This window comes from Halictus rubicundus, chromosome 9 (genome assembly GCF_050948215.1).
Source record: "Halictus rubicundus isolate RS-2024b chromosome 9, iyHalRubi1_principal, whole genome shotgun sequence".
Lineage (NCBI taxonomy): Eukaryota > Metazoa > Arthropoda > Insecta > Hymenoptera > Halictidae > Halictus > Halictus rubicundus.
Window position 1 is genome coordinate 2,168,208 of NC_135157.1, and position 23,211 is coordinate 2,191,418.

General features: G+C 41.9%; 1 protein-coding gene across 1 annotated transcript in view; it reads left to right on the forward strand.

Moving 5' to 3' along the window:
- Window positions 1-23,211, forward strand: part of LOC143357173 (uncharacterized) — a 605,892-nt gene that overhangs the window by 118,788 nt on the left and 463,893 nt on the right. The window contains exon 3 of the mRNA XM_076793456.1: window positions 21,787-22,608. Coding sequence (XP_076649571.1) covers window positions 21,787-22,608 — 822 coding nt within the window. The remainder of the gene's footprint in view (window positions 1-21,786; window positions 22,609-23,211) is intronic.

The following is a 23,211-nucleotide window of genomic DNA, read 5'->3' on the forward strand; positions in this document are numbered from 1 at the left end:
CACGCTTGTCAACTTTCTGTATCCGCCCCCACCCACGCCACTGAAAATTCCGTATAAACCCCATTTACGATCCAATCCGGTCTGATGAATTCCAGAAAACGCACGAGTCACTGACGGAATGGGTATCCGGCGTAGGGAGGATGCAAGAACTATAATGGATTATCGAGGGCGGCTGATCGGTAATCGAATATCAGGGGGGGTTAAAATCCATCAAGTCTTCCTCCTCCGTTGACGCGACAAGTTACTCTCGTTCTGCTATCCACTCGATTTTTCTACCTATGAGATGTTCGATAGTTTCACTCTTACCATAAGACATTTATTATAGTCGAACGAAATATTTTATTATTCAACGACGAGTTTTATGCATTGATGGCAAAACTGAATAGGTGCCATTTTAAGTAATAGACACATTAGATAAATTCAAGAACATCAATGTATTCGTTTCAGCTTATTAAAATGATTAAAAGAAGATACGAATTTTGATTTGGCTCCTGTACCTTGCCATTGATACAAACAATTTTTATACACGAAAATCTATGACAGAAACATGAAAATAGCGTTAAGATGTCGCTTAACGTTTCCTATACAAAACTTATTCTTTATAGTGTATTTGTATGCGAAAAAATATTGGATTTACTAAATTCTAGGCTTTTAGCGTAGGCCTGGGCAACTTGCTGTTAGCGAGCCACAGACGATTCTTCTCTCTACTCCCGGGTTCCCCCACCAAACTCCTGTGGAGTGTAGATTTACACGCAAATATTCGTAGCCACTCAGTCACACGAGGTAAAACGTGAAATAGTTGATAGTGGGGGAACCGGTAGACTGGTAGTGGGAGTCGTGAAGCAACGGTGGGGAAGAAGTTGCCCGGGCCTGTTTTAGAGTACACACCCCTAACCTCTTCATGATGAAGATTTCAGAGTGTAAATATGAATGGGTTTTTCATGTCTTTTAAATCGAAGTAAAATTGAATTTTTCTACTATCATTAATAAAGCAGTGAAGTAACTGTAGACATGAGCTAAGTAGATATTTTCTTCTTCTACATATACAGTGTCTACTCGATATATGTACAAAACACGGGTCTGGCTAGGGACATATATCGGCTAGAAGATACTATTCTTTGATACACTGCCGAACGTAGAAAAGGACAGCGAAGCTCGAGTGGCCTCGGTCGCCGAGGAGTGTAAATATACCTAAATACGGTCGGGTGTATCGGTGTGAGACAACTACTAATCCAATAATAAAACTTCTTTACGTTTCATTATTTTTTTATGAGACTTTCACCAATATACAGTGTATCCCACGAACCCTGTCCACCCGAAATATTTTGGTTAATTTCAACAATAGTCGAAAATGTTTGAAATAAAAGTTATAGGATTTAAAGCAATTAACAATACACTAACAGCAGTTTTTTTTTACAAGTGGACAGGTGCAGGAGATACAAAGGTAACTTTAATTTTTCTAAATGGAATGATTTACTTGTAAAGTTCCATTTCGATAGAATGGTAAATTCTTAAAAAAAGTACAAAGATACATTTGTCCCGAAACCTACTGTTTCTGCGATAATTTGACTTTATTCGTCCTATTACTTTCCTTATGTATTAAGAAAAGACGACAATTGGAACACGTTTCATAGCATACATAACGAAAGTAATAGGACGAATGAAGTTAAATTATCTCAGAAACGGTAAGTTTTAGGACAAACGCACTTCAGTACTTTTTTATTCTAAATTTACTATTCTATTGAAATCATGCATTAAAAATATGCCATTCCATTTAGAAAAAACGAAAGTGACCTTTGCATCTCCTTTACGCATTCACTTGTCAGAAAACTGCTATTACTAAATTATTAATTGCTTTAAATCCTACAATTTTTTGTTCAAACATTTTCGTGTATTGTTGAAATAACCAAAATATTTCATGTGGACAGAGTTCGTGGGATACACTGTATTTGTGGAATTTTTCTGATTCAAATGATACCTAACACGATATCATTCGGATTATATATACAGTAATTTTCCGTTAATATAATTGTAATGGGAAGTAACTTTAATCGTTCATTACACAAGTAAATATTATCGGAATTATATCATATTCAGTGTCATTTTTATTAGAAAATGACACGAATATATTGGTGAAAGTCCCGTAAAAAATAATGAAAAACAAAGAAGTTTTGTTGTTGGATTAGTAGAGGTCTCCTGGTCTCACAACGATATACCCGACGCGAATTATGTTTACACTCCTCGGGGACCAAGGTCACTCGAGCTTTGGGACCCCTCACGGGGTATACTGTGGCATTGGGGATAGTTCTGAGACTTTTATTGGCTACATATTTGGGACATACAACATCGAGTAAAGACTGTATTATGTAGATCACGTAGACTACACACTTCAGAATAGTTACTTATTTTACCGATTTATATTACATTTGTCAATAATGCCACAATTATATAGTATGCAAGAACAACTATATTAGTATAACTGTTCTGTATAGATTAGTCAATTCACACACGGCATTGTAATTAAATAATAAGATGTAGTAGAAAGTTTTGAATTAAAAGGGGAGTACCGTTTCTGGCCGCAAAGGCTTAAGGGTTAAGGAAATTCTAATCATTGTAGCTGCGAAGAAAATAATACAGCAAGGGCTGAGAGCGACGTGAATCAGGACGTCGCTTCTTTGTCGCTGGCAAGTGGTCCTTCCTCTCAGTTTCCACCCCTGACACTTTCCAACCCCGGTTGTACAGACGTTCGAACTCGAATCTCTGCGACCGCAAACGATGACGCAGAGTTTGTTGACAATGGAGAAAAATAAAATATTCTACTTTCACGTTGGTCATTCAAACCTTCAGAGAAGTGTTCCAAGGTATCTATTACAAAGGTAATTAACTATGGCTGGGTACTTCTCCTGCAAGTGAACAGTTTCTATTGAACTCCATTCAACAATTGTGTTAGCGTGTTCGTTTGGTAAAAGTCAAAACTTTCCCACATAGAGTGCGTCACTGGAGGTATGTACTTGTCATTTTGATATTAATTTGTTCCATTTTTTTTTCTATTTCTATTAATGATGGAAATTTAAACGCTATTCGTGGCTTTAGTTAAGGTTTTAAAAAATAATGCTCAGTATATGTACGATGTAAAACATCGTGCAAGATTTAGCTGCCTCTACCTGCCTGCTACTTTTCAACCATTTCTTTTCGTATCAAACAATCCGAAAAAGAAAATTTCTAAAATTCTTTTAAATCTTGTACTCTCATTAACTGATTACAGAAGAAAGTTACAAGGCATAGAGAAGAATAGTGTTGTGCAACTGTGGACGCTTATATCTTGATAATAGTTTATGCAAAAGTTTTGGTGTACTCTCTTCTATATCCTGCAAATTTCGTCCGAAACGTTTTATCGTATCGCCTATAATTTTCCAGTAATGGATTTTCGTCTAGAAAACGAGCGTTTCAACGCACTGTGCGACACCCGTATTCCGAGCTGTAGTTTCCAGGGTTCGATACACTATTGCTCGTTTGATTTGCGGACGATGCGACGTCTTTGCTTTTGCTGGGCAATCTTGGAAGCTCTAGCGAGCCGATTGCTAGGGGATGATCGATGAGGATGGAAGGTTCCGCGGGACGGAAGAGTGGCGGAAGTGGACAGTATGTTGCCTCGAATGAAACATTCGTAACGTTATTGTTTGGAGGCGAATGGGGCTCGCCGCTGCGAAGGTTGACGTCCCCATCCGTCATGATGTCGTCGGGCATCCAGCAGCCTTTCAACCCCCATAGAAGCGGCTCCGGAACCACATGTGTGCACGGTGCCGAGCGTAATCGTGCACCAGGTGCCTCGCTAACGTCTCTTAACGAAGGACACAACCCCCGCCGTGCTTTTCGTTCTCTCCCTTTCACCTGCCTCCTCGTCCCACCCCCGCGAACCATCTCGTCCCTTCTCCCTTTTTTTTCACTCTTCTTGTTCACGAGAAGAGGCGCAACACTCGTCAAGGCGAAAGAGAAAGCGAGAGAGACGGAGCGTCTCTTAACAAGCGTCGAGCAACTCGGTCTCGGTACTCGGAACGTAAAAGGGACTTTTTGCTTGTTAGATTGTTTGCTCTCGTCGAACGAGAGAGGGCAGAGGATTCGGTTTTTCAACGGAGAGAATAACGGGTTCGTCTTCTTCGAGAAAGAGCCCCCTCCCTCCCTCTTCCCCGTTACCAGGGAACCGCAGGGATAGGCGCTTTTTTACTCCCTCGATCATCGCATAGGGAGCGATCTTCGACCCGCCGGGATCGTGAAAGATCGTGCGATCCTCTGATGGTATCGCGACATTCGATATCGTTATCTGCACCGGCGCGAACCGAGAAACGTTCGATCGAAAAAGTGACCTTTAAAATAATATTTATTCGAACCGTTATTAGGGATCTTGTTCAGATGGAATTACTCGTACGCGTCCAGATGCAGCGTCCGCGCGTGGATGACGGTTTTTGTGAGCGTCAAACTCATAAACTTCTCTCGCAATGCGCATATGTCTTATTACCAGATAACACGGACGTACACAATTTGTTCGTTAATATTTCGTTATTGCTGAAACATCCTCATACTTAACCGTGTTATGTGCTATCTTAACAAACTACTATGAATCTGCATTGCGTGCATTCATCGAAAACGAAACGAACTTTTTGGGACAACCTAATTATGTTGTTGTCTATTGAACGAAAAGGTCGTAGAAAAATCGAAATCCGCTTTCTACACGAACCGAAAGTTTACTCTCACTGCAGGACGAAGAAGAAATGTAGAAACATAAAACTATAAAAATGCATTAAGCTCGTAACTGCATGAAATCCGCAGTTAATGACGAAACAGGATGTACCAATATAAATGCAAACGCAGACGTCGCCGGCGACGTACGGGATCACAGGTGTGCCCTTCGATCGTGAAAAATTTACCTCTAATTTCAAGACGAAACTGGACTGAAAGACACAGCTTTATTCCGTCGATATCTTTTACAAGCGGACGTAAGTACCCTCGCGGATATCTCGGCAGATTTTACAAATCCGTTGGCCAAACAAGTGGCGAGGATCTGGCAGGTGCCATTTGCCATTGAAATCCTGCTGCCATTAGAGACGTCCGATCTAAATCCCGGTGGCATTTGCGCACCGGATTGTCGTCTTATCCTGCTGTCTCTGTCCTCGGCACCGGTCTCTCTCCGTCTGGCCACCAACGCGAACGCGTTTCCCTCCTTCTGTCCTTCACCCTCGTTCACCCTCGCGCATTTCGGTCTTGTTATTTCACTACTGCGCCTCTTCTTCGGTGGTTGGCAGCCGCCAACCGGCACCCGGCCGGTTACTCGCCAATGGAGAATTTCCCGTGGACCGTTTCTGGCGGCGAACGTTATCCTGGTAAGATCCGCAAAGCAAACACCCGCCGGGAGATAAGAGTGTCCTTCGGGAGCCCGCCAAGGATAACAGAGAGCTTTAAAAGGTTCGTGACGTCCTTCCCGAGCGTTTTTCGTCCGGGCATTTTCCAAATTCGATTCTCCTCGCGGGATCGATTCATCCTTCGTTCTTGGGAACGTGTAGTACAGAGACGTTTCACGATGTAATAAGGTAAATTCAATGGCAGCACATTGGAATTTCGATACACCTAAGGGTGGGACCTCGGTTATCCGGACCACTGATGTCCGAAGTCTCTAGTATCCCGACATACTTCATACGTACTGCCCGTATCTCATAGCGTGGGCCTGGGGTCGGCACAGGGTCAAGAGGAGTGAAGTTCACCGTCACGCGATGGGATACACCTGAAGTGGTAATCTTCTCAACGAACACATAGTGAGAACGCGCGTGACTCAACTATGTGCGCTTAACCGATCACACGGTTTCTTTGCAAATTCCTTGCGCATTTATTCAGAGTACAGTTTTCTTTCGATATAAGACGATGACTCAGGACGTTTTTCGACGTATTGCGGATGAGGATACCTTGACATTGTTCTTGAGTGGGCTGAGAGTTTATGGGTCCCATAATGTTGTCGACCGAGCAGTGATATCTTTCGTTCGACAAGGATAGAATATGACATACCCTCCCGTTCTGGCACTGAGCGGTGTCAGGCGGACAACTTCAAAAGAAGAAGAGGGGACAGAGATTTTCTTGTAGTGAAAAAAACCATTGTCGACTTATTTTCGAATTTTCCCACAAGTCTAGTAGATAGCTCAATCTAAAGTGATCCATATGGAACACCATCTATTGTGCAAATCAGTAAAGACTGAATCTAACATTGTAATTAAGTAACTGTTCTATTATACGAAATTGAAAAAATTGAAAAAATTGTAAATTTAGTCTTCATATGCTATATTACATGTATTTGTATATTTTTGTCTTACTACTTCTTATTTAAAGTACGAATTCATTCATAGAGTTTCACCTTATAATAATAAATAACATAATAAGTTGTTCAAATACGAAAAATCCGTCTTTTTCTTTTGTTACATTATTACTGATCATATCTAATACGATGCCAAACATATCAACTAATGAATGTGACAAAATACTTCATGCCGAATTTTGTCCACCTAGATTAGCGATCCTCCACACTTCGGGACGCTGCGTAAACAATCGATATGCATGGAAGGCAGATGCACGCACGATTTCCTCGCCATTCATTCGCGCAGACCCCGTTCATTCAATTTCCAGGAGCGACGAACGGGATCCGTTTGGCTCGTCGTCGACTGGGCGCCCCCATTGCCAACTACGCTTTTCAATCCGGCTTCTTGTTACGTATTCAATTAGTTCGCGAATCTTGCGGATCGCGGCGAACCGGATACGTCTCGAGCTGTTTTTCGAGGCACGGCAACCATGGGGATAAGAGACCGCGCCGACTCGGCGGAATACGAGAATAATTTCAATCTTGAACAAAGCGCGCCCGGCGAATCGTATCGTCCCGCGATTCAACGGCATTGCATTAAATGGGATTGCCTCGTGACGAAATCGCTGTCTCGTCTGGCCATCTTACTGCCAAAACTTACTGCGATCGCGTTTTAAATTATACCAGATGATTGCAAAAGTTCGTGGTAGGAACCTAGTTCGTAATTCGACCTAGATGGTTTTTGTCATGTTTACTTGATATAAGTCCCAAATATCTAGCAGATAAAAGTCCCAGAACTATCCCCATTTCCGCGGGGTATACCCCGAGACATTTTATTCTTTTACATATACAGTATCTACTCGTTATATGTCCAAAACACGGGTCTGATTAGTGACAAATATCGACTAGAAGATACTATTCTTTGATACACTGCCGAACGTAGAAAAGGACTTCGAATGGCCTCGGTACCCGAGAAGTGTAAACATGATACGGGTTGGGTATATCGGTGTGAACCACTACTGATCCAATAATAAAACTTCCTTATTTTTCATTATTTTTTTATGAGACTTTGACCAATACATTTGTGGATTTTTTCTGGTTAAAATGATAGCAAACACGATGTCATTCGGATCATATTTACAATAATTTTCCGTTAATATAATTGTATCGTCGGAATTATATCACATTTGGTGTCATTTTCGTTCGAAAAATGCAACGAATAAGCTGGTGAAAGTCTCATAAAAAAATAATGAAAAATAAAGAAGTTTTGTTATCGGATTAGTAGTGGTCTCCTTGTCTCACATCGATATACCCGACCCATGTTATCTTACACTCCTCTGCGACCGAGGTCGCTCGAGCGTTGATGTCCTTTTCTACGTCCGACAGTGTATCAAAGAATAGTATCGTCTAGCCGATATATGTCCCTGAGTAGACCCGTGTTGTGGACACATATACAGAAAACACTGTATCTATCGAAATGAAGTACCGATTTATGACATTTTTTTTATTAAAAGGAGTCCAAGTACGATATAATTTGGATCATATTTACTCGTTTAATTGGTGATTCAATAGAACCTCGATTATCCGAACCCTTGACGTCTTTATTATCTAAGTACGCGTTTCACATGTAAATAGTTCAACCCAAAGAGATCCACAGGGTGTTCCAAAAATGTACTAAGGGTTCGCTACCTCAGGTCATTTGAAGTCATTCTTTCTTTTGCGAAAATGTTCTCCACGACTTCGTTCAGGAGTTATTAACGAAAAACACGGACCAATCAGGACACGGCGGACGAATTCCTGCTCGGCCAATGCCAACGCCGCGCTCAACGGGACCTGTCACGAAGTTGGGATCTGTCCGCTGTAGCCGCGCTCTGATTCGCCTGTGTTTTTCGCTAATAACTCCTCAACAAAGCCGCGGAGAACATTTTGGCAAAGGGAAATGTTATTAAGGAACACCCATTTCGAGAAAGTATAACATTTTCGGAACACCTTGTACACATACGGTGAGTCGCATAATTGATGGCACTCACTTTAAATCAGAACAACCTTTTCTATAACTGAACCAGTTATTCAGTTCTGTTCCATTTCAGTATTTCTGTCAAGCTGGAAGGATTTAGTTTACTAGATGACGTGTAATGAAAATTTTGGAAAAATTCCGTCGGAGTTACGAAAAAGAATTAGTTAGTTTAATAAATAAGTTTTTGCTTTTTACAACTTTTTTATTTTGGGTTCTAATGAGTTCTATTCCTCGGCAGTTTTCCCTATTTTTAATCATTTACACCTGATACACCAATTGACATAGCATGCATATAACTTATAAGAATCAACAAAACACAATTTTTATATTATCGTTACAGGCCCAAATAGAAAGTTGTAGAAACCAACTCGTACTATGTTTTTCGTAATTCCGACTGAACGTATATTTTTCAAAAGTTTCGTTACACGTCCATCTAGTAAACTAATCCTTATAGTTTGGCAGGAAAAGTGAAGTCGTTCGGTCAATTCATAAAAAAGTTATTCTGGTTTACAGTGTGCCATCAATTATGCGACTTGTATATGTATGAACAACGTAGAAGCAGTATTTACTTATATTTCTTATTTTTACATCTTCCTGTACTGTCTGCCTCGCCAACAAAATCACATCAGGCAAAAAGCCGTGTCGTAAAGGAATCCGTATTCCAGGAAAAATATAGCTCGAACCGAACGGAAGGAACTTGATCGTAAAAAATTCGTTCCCCGCGAAAACCGATTCGGAGAAGTTCGTTTTCGTGTTCTGCTATTCAACGGAGTATTCCGTGGACCAGAAGCATCGGAACGAGGGTGGAACATTCTCGCCTAATGAAAGGAAAATAACCCATACCGTTGACGATGGAACATTCTTCGAAGGGTATAATACGCACGATCATCACCCTAATCTATTAATTGCGTGATTTCCCGTCGACGGATTAGGCGTTGAATCCGACTATGCGGATGGGAAAACGTTGGCGGATGATAAAACTTGACTTAAGGAAGATTTACGGTTTTAAAGCGGGGTGTTCAAATATTGTTCCGCAAAGGGTGGACAGCTCTTCAGCATATTTCCTTTGCCCTTTATTCGTACGTAATTGACAATATTTTATTGCATAAGATTAGCGTTATTGCCTAATCCTGTTCATAATTTTAATCCCAGAGCTTGCGGATTATTGGATTAAAACTTTACACATCGCCTTTCTATTTTTTACGTTTTCTATTCTTTCTCTTCCACACAATGTGTAGTAATCGAATTTGAATGCCCCCACTCCATAGTTGATTGTTTCTCCGCGTGTTTATGAGGAATTTTAACGAAGTACTTGAATGAATCTATAAATGGATATAATAATATTTACATATAATATTTATTACCGTCTTAGAATATATTAACATATTATCCCCATTCAATAAATTAATTTTGAGGTTAAAAACTTTTCGTCGTTTCTTAAAAAACTAGCTTTTCAATATTTTGAATACCCCATCTCCCAGAAGTGGGAGTAAGAATTCTTTGCCCGATTCGAAAACTGGATTTTTATGAGAATATACTCAGTACGCGTAGTTTAGTTGAGACCTGCAAGATGCAAGAAGTTTGAAAGAGTATCGCTTAACTTTTAATTTATTTACAGACAATACCATCTAGTTTTGTTGCTCGGTTACTATTACAATCTTCGTTCCTCAGTGATGCCTGAAGTTATTGGCGTTATCAATTTGACATAGAGAGCTCACGAAAGGGTTAAATAAATCACTTTGACTTTATGGGATTTTTGATGTTACTGGGTTGGCACCAAATGCGCTAAAAAATGAATTTCTCTTGAAATTTTTAGAATTTTTTGTGGGTGGCCTCGTTTCGAGTTCGCAAACGCTTAAAATCTGTCGTCGCTGCTCCACTCGCGTTTTTCCGTTCCATTTCCCGATCTCCGTCTTGGCTTCTCTCATTTTCACAAATGCGATGACACGAGTGCTCGGAGCACGTCCCGCGATGATTATTCAGAGTGATCGGGGGTGGTTCAACTGGAATGGTTTCGTGGGACAAACTCGACCGTAAGAGATTGCTCGGCCTGTGCGTTTTCTCGCCTGCTTTCCCAACCTCGCCTGTTATCCTCAAGTTTTTCCTTTGTCTGTCCCTGTGCCCGTTTCCCCTGCACCGCAGCGTGACAGTCCGCGAATCAGTGAAATCCCGGCATTCTATGCGCCCTTCGAAAACCATCGACGTCGATATTAAAAAAAGTCCCTTCATCTAAACATCCCTTCTGTACTAGACGGCAAGCTACACTTCTTTGGCAAACTTTGATGTTCTTGCTTCCAATTTTGGTGACCTTGATGCACCACTTACGGATAGTGTTGTCGCTTCTTTAAGTTGACATTTTCTCTATTTTAAATAGGGTGCCATTGAGAGCCAAGACTCCGTAGATTCGCGATAAGGTAGAGTAACCACGTTACCGACAAAAATAGGCGAAAAATGGTTTTACGTGTCCCAACTTTTCGTCCTTATACGAGAATATGTTTCGCTTGGGAAGGGCTCCCTTGGAAGAGGAAGGTTCAATCTAGCGCGCGCTGGTCATGAGCTGACGAGATTATGCAGATATTTTTTATGCCATTCGATGAGTTTTCTGGATGAAATCGAGAGTAGCGCACGCTAGAAAATATCTCCAGCTACAAATTACAGCTATAGATTGTCTTGATTCTCTGCGAAATAAAGCCAAAAACTTGAAGCACGTTTCTTTCGTCAGAATTCATAATATCGTTAATACAGAGTAACATGATACAGAGTAACTTGATGTGACAAGTTTAGTCACAGACTTAAGACCTGTCGGATTAAGACCAAGACGAATCTTAAGACAGTGGCTGAAGGCTGTGAACGGAAATTATACAGTGATTACCGACCTGTTGACTCTGCAAAAGTCACGTGACTACCCTTGCTTAATAGCAAGTTGAGCTTCATTCTTTAATATGTTAAACGCTGAACTTGTATCTTTGGACTTTCCGTTCACGCTGCGAGTAACCGCAAGTTTGTATATAAACAGAGGTTACCTCACCGAGTCGACCGACGCGTCGCCTAAACTAAATCACCTAAACACGCCGCCTAAACGGAAAGTTTGATGTCGGTCCCCTGGGACCGACGTAGCGCTTAACGTGTTAAATTATCATCAAACCCCCAGTTTCATGAAAATAGAACTTAATGCTGATCTTTCTCTTATCCTTCAGAAAGGCGAAAGATAAATGATTAATATCTAAAATGCTAAATTAAAATACGTTCAGGCTTATCAACTTACGCTGCTTAATATCAAAAAACGTTGGAAACCTCGAGTGACCCTCATTCCGTGGCCTGCTTTCACAGTTTCCGACGATTGCGTCTAGGTTCAAAAATAGCACAGTCGGAAACTATAAAAATTGTTAATGAGTTTGTTACACTCCGTGTTTTTCGCTCGCGAGAGATCAATGTACCGAGCGATCGGACGTTAAGCATGGCTTCGTGCAAATGATTGGCATAAAGTGCACGGGCGACTGAACGTATCTCGACGTTAACGAATTAACAGTTCTCGTGACACTTTTACTCGTATAATTTTTATCTCTGCATATTATACAAAGATAAAACAGAAGGTTCGTGACGCGATAGGCCGCGGCGCGCCGAACGTATCGGTGCCTAAATTGCATCTTTGCGGTAACAGATCGGCTTATGCGGAAATAAAACATGCGAAAAAAACGGAACAAAAGATTCTCATTCGATCGGCTAACCGGCTGTCTCTAATTTGATTGCTGAGCGAGGGAGACTGCATTGAGAAAGGTCAGCCCGCCGTGAAAATCGGATAGTTCTCCACTGTTCCCGATCTAACCCCGGGGAAATGGAAAATCCAGTTATGATTTCGTGCGAGCGGATTCGTTTTGTATGTTTTTAGCTCGCGGTGACCGTCGAGCCGCTCTTCCGTTAATAGCCGCCCACTGGAGAAATCGATTAGCGACGCGAAACAATAAACGAACAATAAATTAGGTTGCGAAACAATCACGATTCCTACGATTTCGCTGTGGGGCTGTGCCCGGTGTTTGATTCGGCGATTTCGGCAGTGTATCCACTGTGAATCATGTTGTTATTCAACTCCTCCCTACATTTTCTCTTTTCAAGCCCGATCTTCAAAGCATATACCTGACTTCACAGTTTCTAGCTGATAATTCATACATAACTAATACTACGGTCAACTATTTTATACATTTTTCTTTCAGTATACAGTAATTCGATGCACAAAAGTGAGAAAGTTTAGAGCTTGTAGGGCTTGTTGTTGTCAACATGTTTTGGTACTTATAAGAACAATGGAACGTGTTTGCAAAATATAAAATGCCTAGCTAGATTAAATCTTCACTGATTTCTACAACAAATCGTCTAGGATGGAGTTGAACAGTTTACTCGAGAAATGCGTATTCGAGGTTTACTGAATCGTCAATTGATTAAACAAATATGTCTCGAATTGTGTCATGCTTGGTCCCATTTTAATCAGGAAAGTATCACGAATGAGTTGGTAAAAGTTTCTTAAGACAATCGTTAGATGCAAAAGAGTTTCACCATTGTCTCACCGGTATATTAAATCTCGTATCATTTTACACTTTTCGACTCACCATGTGGGTATACATTTTTGATAAATATGTGTACATATCCTTCACATGTATCGAGGCATTACTGTAAATACCGAAACGGCAGGTGCTGTCACTGGGACACTGTTTGTCGTGAATCGTGCGAGGCAGAATCAAGTTCATTGCCCACCTTATTCCGCGTTTGAACGTGGAACTTTGTTCCCGACGCGTTTACACGGTAACCGAAAGTTCGGTGGCGAGACCAGACGACCATCGGACCCACGCCAACCACCTTTCGTTGCCTCGTTCTCTCTCTCTCTCTTTCACTGTCGCTCGTTCTTTACTTAACCTTTTGTCTTCCTTTCCCGGCAAGTTCCATATCAACCCTTTCTCCCGTCGCGACTCCGGGGAAAATATTAGCCGCAGGCGCGGCAGCGTTAAGGGAGAACGGTTAAATTAATAATTCGCAAATTGCCAAGAGAAATGCTGTTCGTGCTTTAGGTCCCCTTCCCCTCGACCCGCGTTGCTCTTTCCAGGGTGGCCTGCGAGGGCTGGAACGGATCTCCTCGAATGGCTCTGTCTACCTTAACCACCCCGCCCCCACCCTACCCTAACGTCGAGAACTACTGTCAATTAAATAGCCAATTAGTCGGACAATTTCGCAAAGAAGATTCGTTAGCATACAACCGTTGCGTCCTACTGTCCCTCAATTATGTGCCGCACAACTTTTGTTCGCCTCTGTTTATTTATTCGCTCATGAATACGTCGCGACCTTCGTAAGCACGATATTATTATTTTATTCGTACTTACCGCTGAACTTTGTCAAAATCTTGTTCCTTATTCAAGCATTCGAAGCTTTTGCCAACGTTCAGCTACGCAGGTGTATTGGATATTGCAGAGATTCGTGTCCGATTTGAGGATACGCGGTCGAAGTAAACGGTTTTATCAATTCATTATGCGTATCAGTTTGTGCAATTGTCTCCTAACGTTTTACGAGCTGGTGGATTCCTTTTTCGTGGGCACAGAATGGTTCTTCGTATTTGCTTGTTTAATTCAGGAGTACCTCGATTATTCGTATCGATCAGTGGAACATGTGTGCGGATAATATAACAGTGATCTAGCTACAGTGCTAGATGAAATCTTGGCTGATTTGTACAATAAATTCATATATGGATCGCTTTGGATTGAACTGTTTACATGTGAAATACGTGTTCGGATAATGAAAAAATTCAGATATCAGCAGTTCGGATAATCGAGGTTCTACTAAATCGTCAATTAACCAAGCAAACATGATCCAAACTGTATCGTGTTTGGACTCATCTTAATCAGAAAAATGTTGCGAACGTTTCGGTGAAAGTTTCATGTAAATAAAAATTAACCCGGCAATATGGTTTCTTACCAACGCGGTCGGCATTACGGATCTTTTATTCTCCGAACCTAAATTTTTATTACTCCAGACTGTAAACAAATCCGAAAAAATTCTGAGATACTAATTGATGTCTCTAATTTAATGTACAAGTTCGTCAAACGAAATACGTAATCAATTTTACAATAAAAATTGAAGGAAAAATTTAAACAAAAAGATTTTCACCGGAACCTAAACGACCCATAATGTCGGCAGGGAGTTAAATACAAAAATGTCTTGTCAGTGAGTCTCGCTGATAAATTTCTCATATACATAATTAGGTGTAGTTACTGTATTACGATATTTCGTATTACCTGCATTTATCCTATGCATGGTAACAGGTCTCAGGAAAAGCGTCGAATCTTTCCATAATCTTAGCGGTTTTCACACTAAGGTGAGCAAATAATGCATCCGTGTTTTCCAAGTGGCGGCGACTTGCGATAGCACGCTATACCGGCCACGTCCGAGATTAATTAAGCTACGGCTGCCATTATATCGCGGCTCGATTTCTCCTGCATCGAGGGAATTAGTCCCTGCGTTGCACACGCTGCAATCAATGTTTTTCTGTCGGCTCGCCCCCCCCCCCCCCTCTCTGTCCCTGTCTCTCTTTCGCCGCGCGTAGATTCGCCAGCGATAAACGGTGGCCTAACACGTGCATTATCGACGAGCGACGAACAAAAAGAGAGGCGCGATCCAGACGATTTCGCCTAGCGTCGCTAATAATACTAATCGGTGGTGTTGCCTTGTGGCACAAGGTGCTCGTTTCCTCTCGAGACACCCCGTGTATCCCGAGGACCGATTGCCCAGGATAATTTTAGCGGCAGCCATAATTACGGGGCCCCGTTTGCAGACCCGGGCTCCTCTCGCTGGCCCGCAACCAAACTTATTATTGCCAACGCAAACAACGTCATTATCGTCTACCAGAATGGAACTTTCAGAAAGAATATTTATTGATACGTACGACCGCGTCTCGGGTTACGTCCACCGTCGCTCTGTCTTTTTGTAGATTCTTGTCTGACTAATTTGGAGCCTACATGCTGCGTACTCTGTTCGCCCGAGACACAGAGAAACTACCGCACGGACTCTAACTCGATTTATTCGACAGATATTTTCACTCTCATTCTGTTCTGCGAAAACAGCTTCTAGCTTTGAAACGTACCAGAATCATGATTATTTATTATTGTTGTTAAACGTTCACGGAGATCATTTTGGTACGTTCGAGTATTGTTACGCGACCGGGTATCTTTAATGCGAGAGAAAAAAGTTCTTCGTCAATAGCAAAAACGCGGGAGTTGAATAAATGAGAATTTCTTCTGTCAACAGCTCTGATAAATTTTTCCGAAATTTTTACTGCCTTGTACTGCACTCACTCGTTGCAATTAGACAACGAAAGCTAACACTTTGACATTGGGCATTTATATTATACTAGCTGACTAATTGTAAGTGAAAACGAGGGCGAGAAATGATGTAAGATGATATTACGTAGACATTGAGAAAAATCATTGTAATCGCCCATATATTAATTTGCATTTGTACCCTAAACCGATGGTAGGCGTAAAACGTATTTTTACCTGTCCCGCACGCAATCAACAATTCACAAAAAATATATGTTTACGTGTCCCGACGTGAAAGTGTTAATAGCGAGAAAGAGTTTTACAAGAGACAAGTGAAGGGAAGGAATGAGAGGATAAAGTCTCCACTAAAAAACTTAAATTTAACCTGATCCGAGATAACACGATACTGTATATAATTATTGAAAAGAAGACATTGCCTTCAATCGAAGGTTTCAGGCGGTCTCTGCTTCTCTGCTTCTAAAACCTGTCCGCAGATGAGAAACGGTTAATCCGCAAATACGACAACGCCCGTCGACAATGGAGATCCTGATTTGCACCGGAACGAGATTACACCTCGGAGGAACCATTAATTTCGCGGGATACATTGGAGTCAGAGTCATAAATAATACCGAGAAAGTACACGGTCGATGTGTAAAAAAGTTTCTCGAGCGGGGCAAGCCTTTTTTCGTGTTTCCACGAAAACGAAAAAGTAACTTTTGCGCCGAGTCAATATAATATCCGTCTTACATCGGACTATTACTCTCCCCGGTGTGTACTTTAGAAAACACGCAGCAGTGTGGATAAAGCATGTGTGCACGGGAAATTGAAGGATGAAGATAAACGAGAATTCTGACGCGGTGGACTATCAATATTGTGTGTATCATACGGAACACAGTGTAATCGAAGCCTTGACGGCCCGGATTCCGTGGCATAAGCGTGTCGCTCTCATTCTCGAAGTACTTCCGTATGTTCCCCGCGTTGCTCTGTGATCGAGATGCTTGATCTATAAGGTAAAAGTGAATGATCTGACCACCTGGAAATGTGAAAAGAGTTACAAGTCCCTTGTAAGAGTTCTTCTACTCTTTCGGGCACAGTTATCTTTTTGTTTACCCACAGTTAAAATCCATCGCTCTAATTTGTGAAGATTCTTATCCATAGTGTGAGTGCACAACATTTTATTTTAAAGTATCAAATTCTGCGCAAAAATAATATTACTCCAAGTAGGGCTAAACGGTAATAATTACTGAGATATTCTCAACCTTATATCTTTTTTCAAACATTAAAAAATTAAGTTTATTGCGGGCCACCAACGACGGCCGAAGATACGCGAGAACGTATCACAGCAAAGGTTTGATCTAAGCAAGCGGGAACTGTACGATCTAAGCAAAGCGCTTATCCCATTCACTGCGGAGCATACCCCGCGAAGGAGCCAAGAAACTTGAGTTGAAATACGGCCTTCATGGGAGGTGAAAATATAAAAGTGTTTTTAGTAGAAACAGATAAATATAATATGTACTACAAAAATGCATTCTAAATTGGCAAGAAAATATTCGCTTAGAAACGGAACGTGGAATTAACGCTCGATACATTGCTTCGAGAGACTTGAACTTTGCTATTATTTATTTAAAAAATGCGATGAGATATAAGTTTGTGTCCTGTTACATCTACCTCAATCAAGCGTATTAGTTTACGAAAAGATGTAATTTCTAACCTATTTCAGGACACGAAAATCTTTTTCATTAATTCCATCTGTTTTATGGAAACGGCCCAGGGTGCGATAACGCGTCGCCGCGCCGCGTCGAGTTTTCACCTTATACATTCCAGCGGGCAGTCTTCGATCCCGGACAGAGATTAATTCTCGCGCGGCAGGCGAATGATCCGGGCCGCGTGTAAACGTAATTGATACAAAATCGAGTCGCGCCGCTAGTTCCCTCGGGGTTGCGGGGCGGTGGGGAGGGGGCAGGGTCTCGACCACCTTTCTCTTTAATTATATTTAATAGTGGCGCAGCCGTGTATCGGCGGGAAAAGTCGTGCGGCAAGTACACTCGATCCGGGAGGGCCGCGACGAAAAATGTCTCGATCTTTTTTTCGCGATAAGTCCTGGCCGGTCCAATTTCCGAGAGCTCGACCGGACCGCAAGAGCGTCCACTTTTTTCGTCCTCGTTCGTCCCTCGGTGCTCGTCGTCGTCCCGGCGGCTGAACGATAATTTCGGCAGACACGTAGTTAGGGGATAAGAACAGAGGGATTCTGGGTTAAGGATCCCAGACATGGTTTAACGAGGCCTACGGTAACAAGACGGAACACGGGAACTTCCTCCCCCCTCTCTCTCTCTCTCTCACTTTCTTTCTCTCTTTCTCTCTCTGTCGTTGCTAGAGCGAGGCAACGATACCGAGACACCCCGGGCGCTTTTTCAACATGTTAATTGTATATTTGAGGCGAGGCGATAAACAAGGCAGCGTCGGTAGCTCGCTGCCGTGGAGTCTTCATTACAGCTGGTAATATATAACCGCGGGCCCTGAGGGTTCTCTCTTTCCCGATGCTCTAGAAGAAGTTATGAAGTCCGATATATACCCGGTGACCGCACTGACGGAGCGCCTCTCCCATTCCCAGCGCTGCTTGGTCAGCGAGATTACATTTTAGGTGAAGGAGATGCCACCGATTAAGAGAGCAATCGATCGTTGAACGAATCACGCTCCACCATTTTAATATACACGATATTAAGGTCGAGACGGAATTAATCTAAGTAAGGCCGAGGGAGCTGCGCGCGAGTACGCAATCTCGCCGGGATCGGACACTTTTTCCCGAGTTCAGCGAGTCGTCTAATCGCAGTCATGCATCTCTCGGTGGTCGTCGTGGCTCGCGGCCTGTTCTGGATATAGGGGCTCGAACCTAAGAAAAAGAAAGAGGAGCAGCACGCGTGATCTCGGGTGCACCGTGAAGAAAGCGGCTCGTGACGCGTACACGTACACACCGGCAATCGATTGGCCTTCGGGGGACTGTGGCGGAGGTGCGAACCGGTTCCTCTTCGAGAGGCGGCTCGATTTTCGTCGTGGAATTCGGAGACCAAGTCGGGTTCACTGCTGCAACCCCTCCGTGGACACCAGGGTGGACTTCGGCTGCACCCAATGAACATATTCTTGCGAGATTTTGTTCACGCCGCTCCACAGTGCGTTGGAAAGCCCGTTGTCTGGACAAAATTCCATTGTACGAAAATTAAAGGTGATACGAATAAATGTTCCAGGTGAAAGTTGTGGGATATAGAAGAGAGTACACGATGATTTTATTTGTTTGATATTGCAGTAACCTTGAAAAGCTCTGTAGAGATTTTAATTGAAATTTTAAGTGGAAATCTATATTTTTGATTACGTACTCTTGAAGGCGACACCAAGACCTTTTCAAAACACTAGAATATTTGTCTTTGTGTGAACTATTATCGAGATATAAGCATCCAAAATTGATGTGCCGACATTAGCATCATGCAGTGTTCACCACAAAGTTGTTAAATTTGACTGTCCCCTGCACTATTCTCGCCAGCCATTTAACGTGAAATTAGTATTAATCCGCACAAGTTACAGTTGTGTTTTAACCTTTAGCACTCGAATGGCGACTGTAAGGCGCCACTAAAAATTCATGTATCATTATTCAAAATATTTTTTACAGTATTCAATTTATTTGTATTTAATAAATTACTAAACATTTCAGTACTGTACGAGTAAATTGCACCATTTTCGTATGTATAACATGAAACAATATATATAGAAGGGAAATATTCGAGGTCGGAAAAAATATTTCGTTTTGGAGTTAAAATGGCTTCGAGTGCAAAGGGTTAATGTACACATGGGCAAAATTAAATCCTAAATAAGTAAGGAATCATGATATATGTAGGTAATCGAAAACACGAACTACTTCATTTAAATTTTCAGAAACACACTCTCTCCGACGTCCAATTGATCTTCAATTTTGTGTAGATTATTTTTCCATGAAATGGAACAAGTTTAGGCGGTAACATGCTAACAATTTCATAGTCGAAAAATAAGGTTCACATCGCGGTTCGTTCGGCCCGGTTTCCACGGGACCTGAGGAAGAAGCGACTCTTTGTCGCGCGCGAGAGAGAGAGAGAGAGAGAGAGATAGAGAGATGGCCGGCACGCCCCCTCGGTGTCAGATTTTATTTATCGCGGCGTGGCTTTTTGTTTCACGGTAAATACCCCGAGCATTTAAGAGTAAGACGTTTCCCCGATTTATGGTTGGCCGCCTGCTTCGAGTTCCTCTTCTTATTCCTTTCAACCTGGAGAGCACCCTTGACTCGTTCTCTCCTCGCCGACGCGCAGCGTAACCCTCCGGGGATATCCTCTCTCCCCTCTTTTCTCTCTTTCCTCCCTCGTGGACCGTCTCTCGACTCGTCGTTCGCGTTTTCGTCGAGTCGTTACGGTCTGTTACACGCCGATCCACTCGATACAATGCGCACCCCCGTCAAAAGTATTGGGACACTTACCGGGGATGAACTGAAACGCCACAATTTTTTTTGACACGTTTCATGTCGTTTGGTACACGCCCTATTCTAAACTTTCTGTTCGAGCCATTTCGAATTTTCCACGTCAATAATTTGTTCAAACAGGTCTCAATTCAAATCACCGACACAGGTTTTAGCCGACAACATTTCATCGATTCGAGATTAGATCGACAACAATTTTTAACGATAATCACCTAACCCGACGATTATATTAACTGATAATGACATTGGCCGACAACATTAGCTACCGTATTATAATATTCATCAGCAATGGTGTACTGTCAGTCTCATTGATTTTGCACTTTCTCCTTGCTACAGCGTAGGTCGGATTTTTGATAGTGGAAAAATAATTGAGCAGATCATACATTGTCATTTACACATCTCTTATTAGTATACAAATGTATTATTATTTGTAACTAAAAATATGTTTTATCGGTAAGATAATTGTTGTCTTATTTTTCAATGTCCACTGTTACAGTTACTGCTGTGGAGAATATAAATATTCATACCGCAATACCAAACCTACAGTTTGTACGTGACAAAGTAGAATCTTCTTTAAATGCACTGTGCGTGCGCTTTACCGCATGCTTTCTTCTGCAGCTTCGATTAATCCTAAAAGACAAAAAAAAATGTATGCTTATCGTGTGCCCATATTTAATCCGAATGCTAAATATTCATAACAGAATGTTACAATTGCAGTTCGATCTAAAAGAAGCGAGTAACATACATATTTAGTAAATTCTGCTTGAAATCTTTGTCCCGCGTCTGATTCGATATCATATGATGAAATGTTCAAGGATCGCGATCAATCAATAGGTAGGAGAAATATGCCCTTTGTGCATGAAAGACAATATTTTCCAGCAATTTTTTTACCATTTCCACTAAAAAACATATTCCACTAAAAATATTGATAATTCTCGATATAACTAGTTTGTCCGAAGTTCTATCATCGGATGCATTTTGTGATTACTAGACTGTGGATTTAATACATTTATACATTAAAAGATTAAAAGATTAAAAGATTAAAAGACTAACAGATTAAAAGATTAAAGGAATTCAGAAATATCTATATATTATTTTTAGCTCACTAAAATTATTAAAGTACGACAGAAACTTTAATTTGACTCCTGTTTGTTGCTGACATGAATTGGGAGATTCACAAATATTCAATTTTTGCATTCAACTACCTACGAATTGAATGAAACACGCTTCGCAAAAAATGATTCATGACAAAATAACATTTGTTCAAATTTAACTCTGCAGAGGTCGCAACTGACTCGACTGATACACGCAAAATCAATATAAGCACAATGTAAAATACAATTTATTGTAATAAAGATCAACGCTTACTACGTATACAATTGACACATTAATTGATAAAACTGAATATTAAACACATAAACAAAAAATATTCATCTGAAATATATGAATACAGTCTTTTGTGTTTACAGTATATTTATGTGTAAATCAAGTTAAACTGACAAAACAGCCTCTCGCTTGAAAATGAATGAAGATCATCATTGCCCGGTGGCCGCGATTACCCTATTCCCTATTCGATTTTAAACGACTTTTGTACATCTTAAATTTGAATGATTTTTAAAAAATAGCTTTACGTTCGTTTCAGATTAACATGGAGGCGGTGACCTCGACGGACTACGACTCGTCGAACCTGAGCAGGAACTTCAACCAGGTTGGCTTCAACACGTACAACTACTCGCAGTTCGAGGAGAAGTACAAGCCGCGTCAGGTTCTGAAATACGGTGACGAGTACCTGGAATACGGTCGAAATTCGGTGAGGCTGGGCACCGGCGAGAGGTTCGCGAGATTGTCGTCATCCAGGTACCAGGACGGTGTCGGCAAGCCTGATCACAAGTACGCGAGGAGTCACTCGCAGCCTGAGAGACAGCATCATTCGTCTCACGAGACGCGATCCAAGTCGCAGGATTCCCGCGAATTAACCTTCTACCAGATCGATTCGCCGGTCAAGCCGGAGACCGTTCAACACGTTCATTCGAAGGCGCATCGTTCCGGTACGGAGAAGGGCCAGGGCAAAAAGGAGCTGACCTTCTACGAGATCGACGGGCCGGTCACGCAAGAGAAGACGAAAGACGGGAAGTTCGAGAACTGCAAAGAGAGAGGCGAGAAGCGGGACAAGTGTCACGCCGGCCAGGAAAAACAGAACCCGACGAAGCACGGCAAACAGAGCCATCAGGAGCAAAAGACCAACGCGGCGCCGCCGAACTACCAGCTGAACAGGTCGCAATCGGACCTGACCGAGTGCCAATTGCCCAACTATTACGGACACCAGAACAACCCTTACATCGACCCGCCCAAGTACAGACCCTTCGACAGGCCGCCGAGGTACCAGGAAACGCCACCAAAGTCCGAGCCACCGCCTAAGTACTCGGAAGTGGCCAAGAGGCAGGACGATTCCAAACGAACTCAGGTGAGTAATGGGTTTATTGGGGTTGCTGAGTTGCGTTTTGGAATTGGGGTTACTTTGGGCAGCCGTTGACACGGTTTTCGTTGACAAGAAGTCGCTGAAACTAAGTTTGACCGATGCCGGTATTAATTGACGTACTTAATCCTTCGGCGACGACGTCTGCGCAGCGTACTCGCTCTAAAGAGTATTTCCATTTATTACGTAATATCCAGAGGTGTACGAGAACCTGAAAATGTCGGGTCGGAACGGGTCGAGAATTTTATTCGTCTTACTCAGTTTTGTCATAAGTCTGCTAATTAGAGTCCATGAAAATCTTTTTTTTTCCAATTATGTTAATATTTTCGGATAAATTCACCACTGTTCGACGATACTGTGTGACGCCAAAACAAGGAACAGTCAACCGTCTTCTAACACGATATTCTAAAGACACGATTTCAAAATAACATAGTTCAAAAATTGCAACCAATTCGGTAGACGGCCACCCGTTCAAAACTCCGGGTGTACTAACGTAATCATAGCAAGACATTCTGCCAACTCGATTTCGATACTCCTTTTCAAAAACACGGTTTCGATATGACGCATAACACGTTCCCATGATTTGCATTA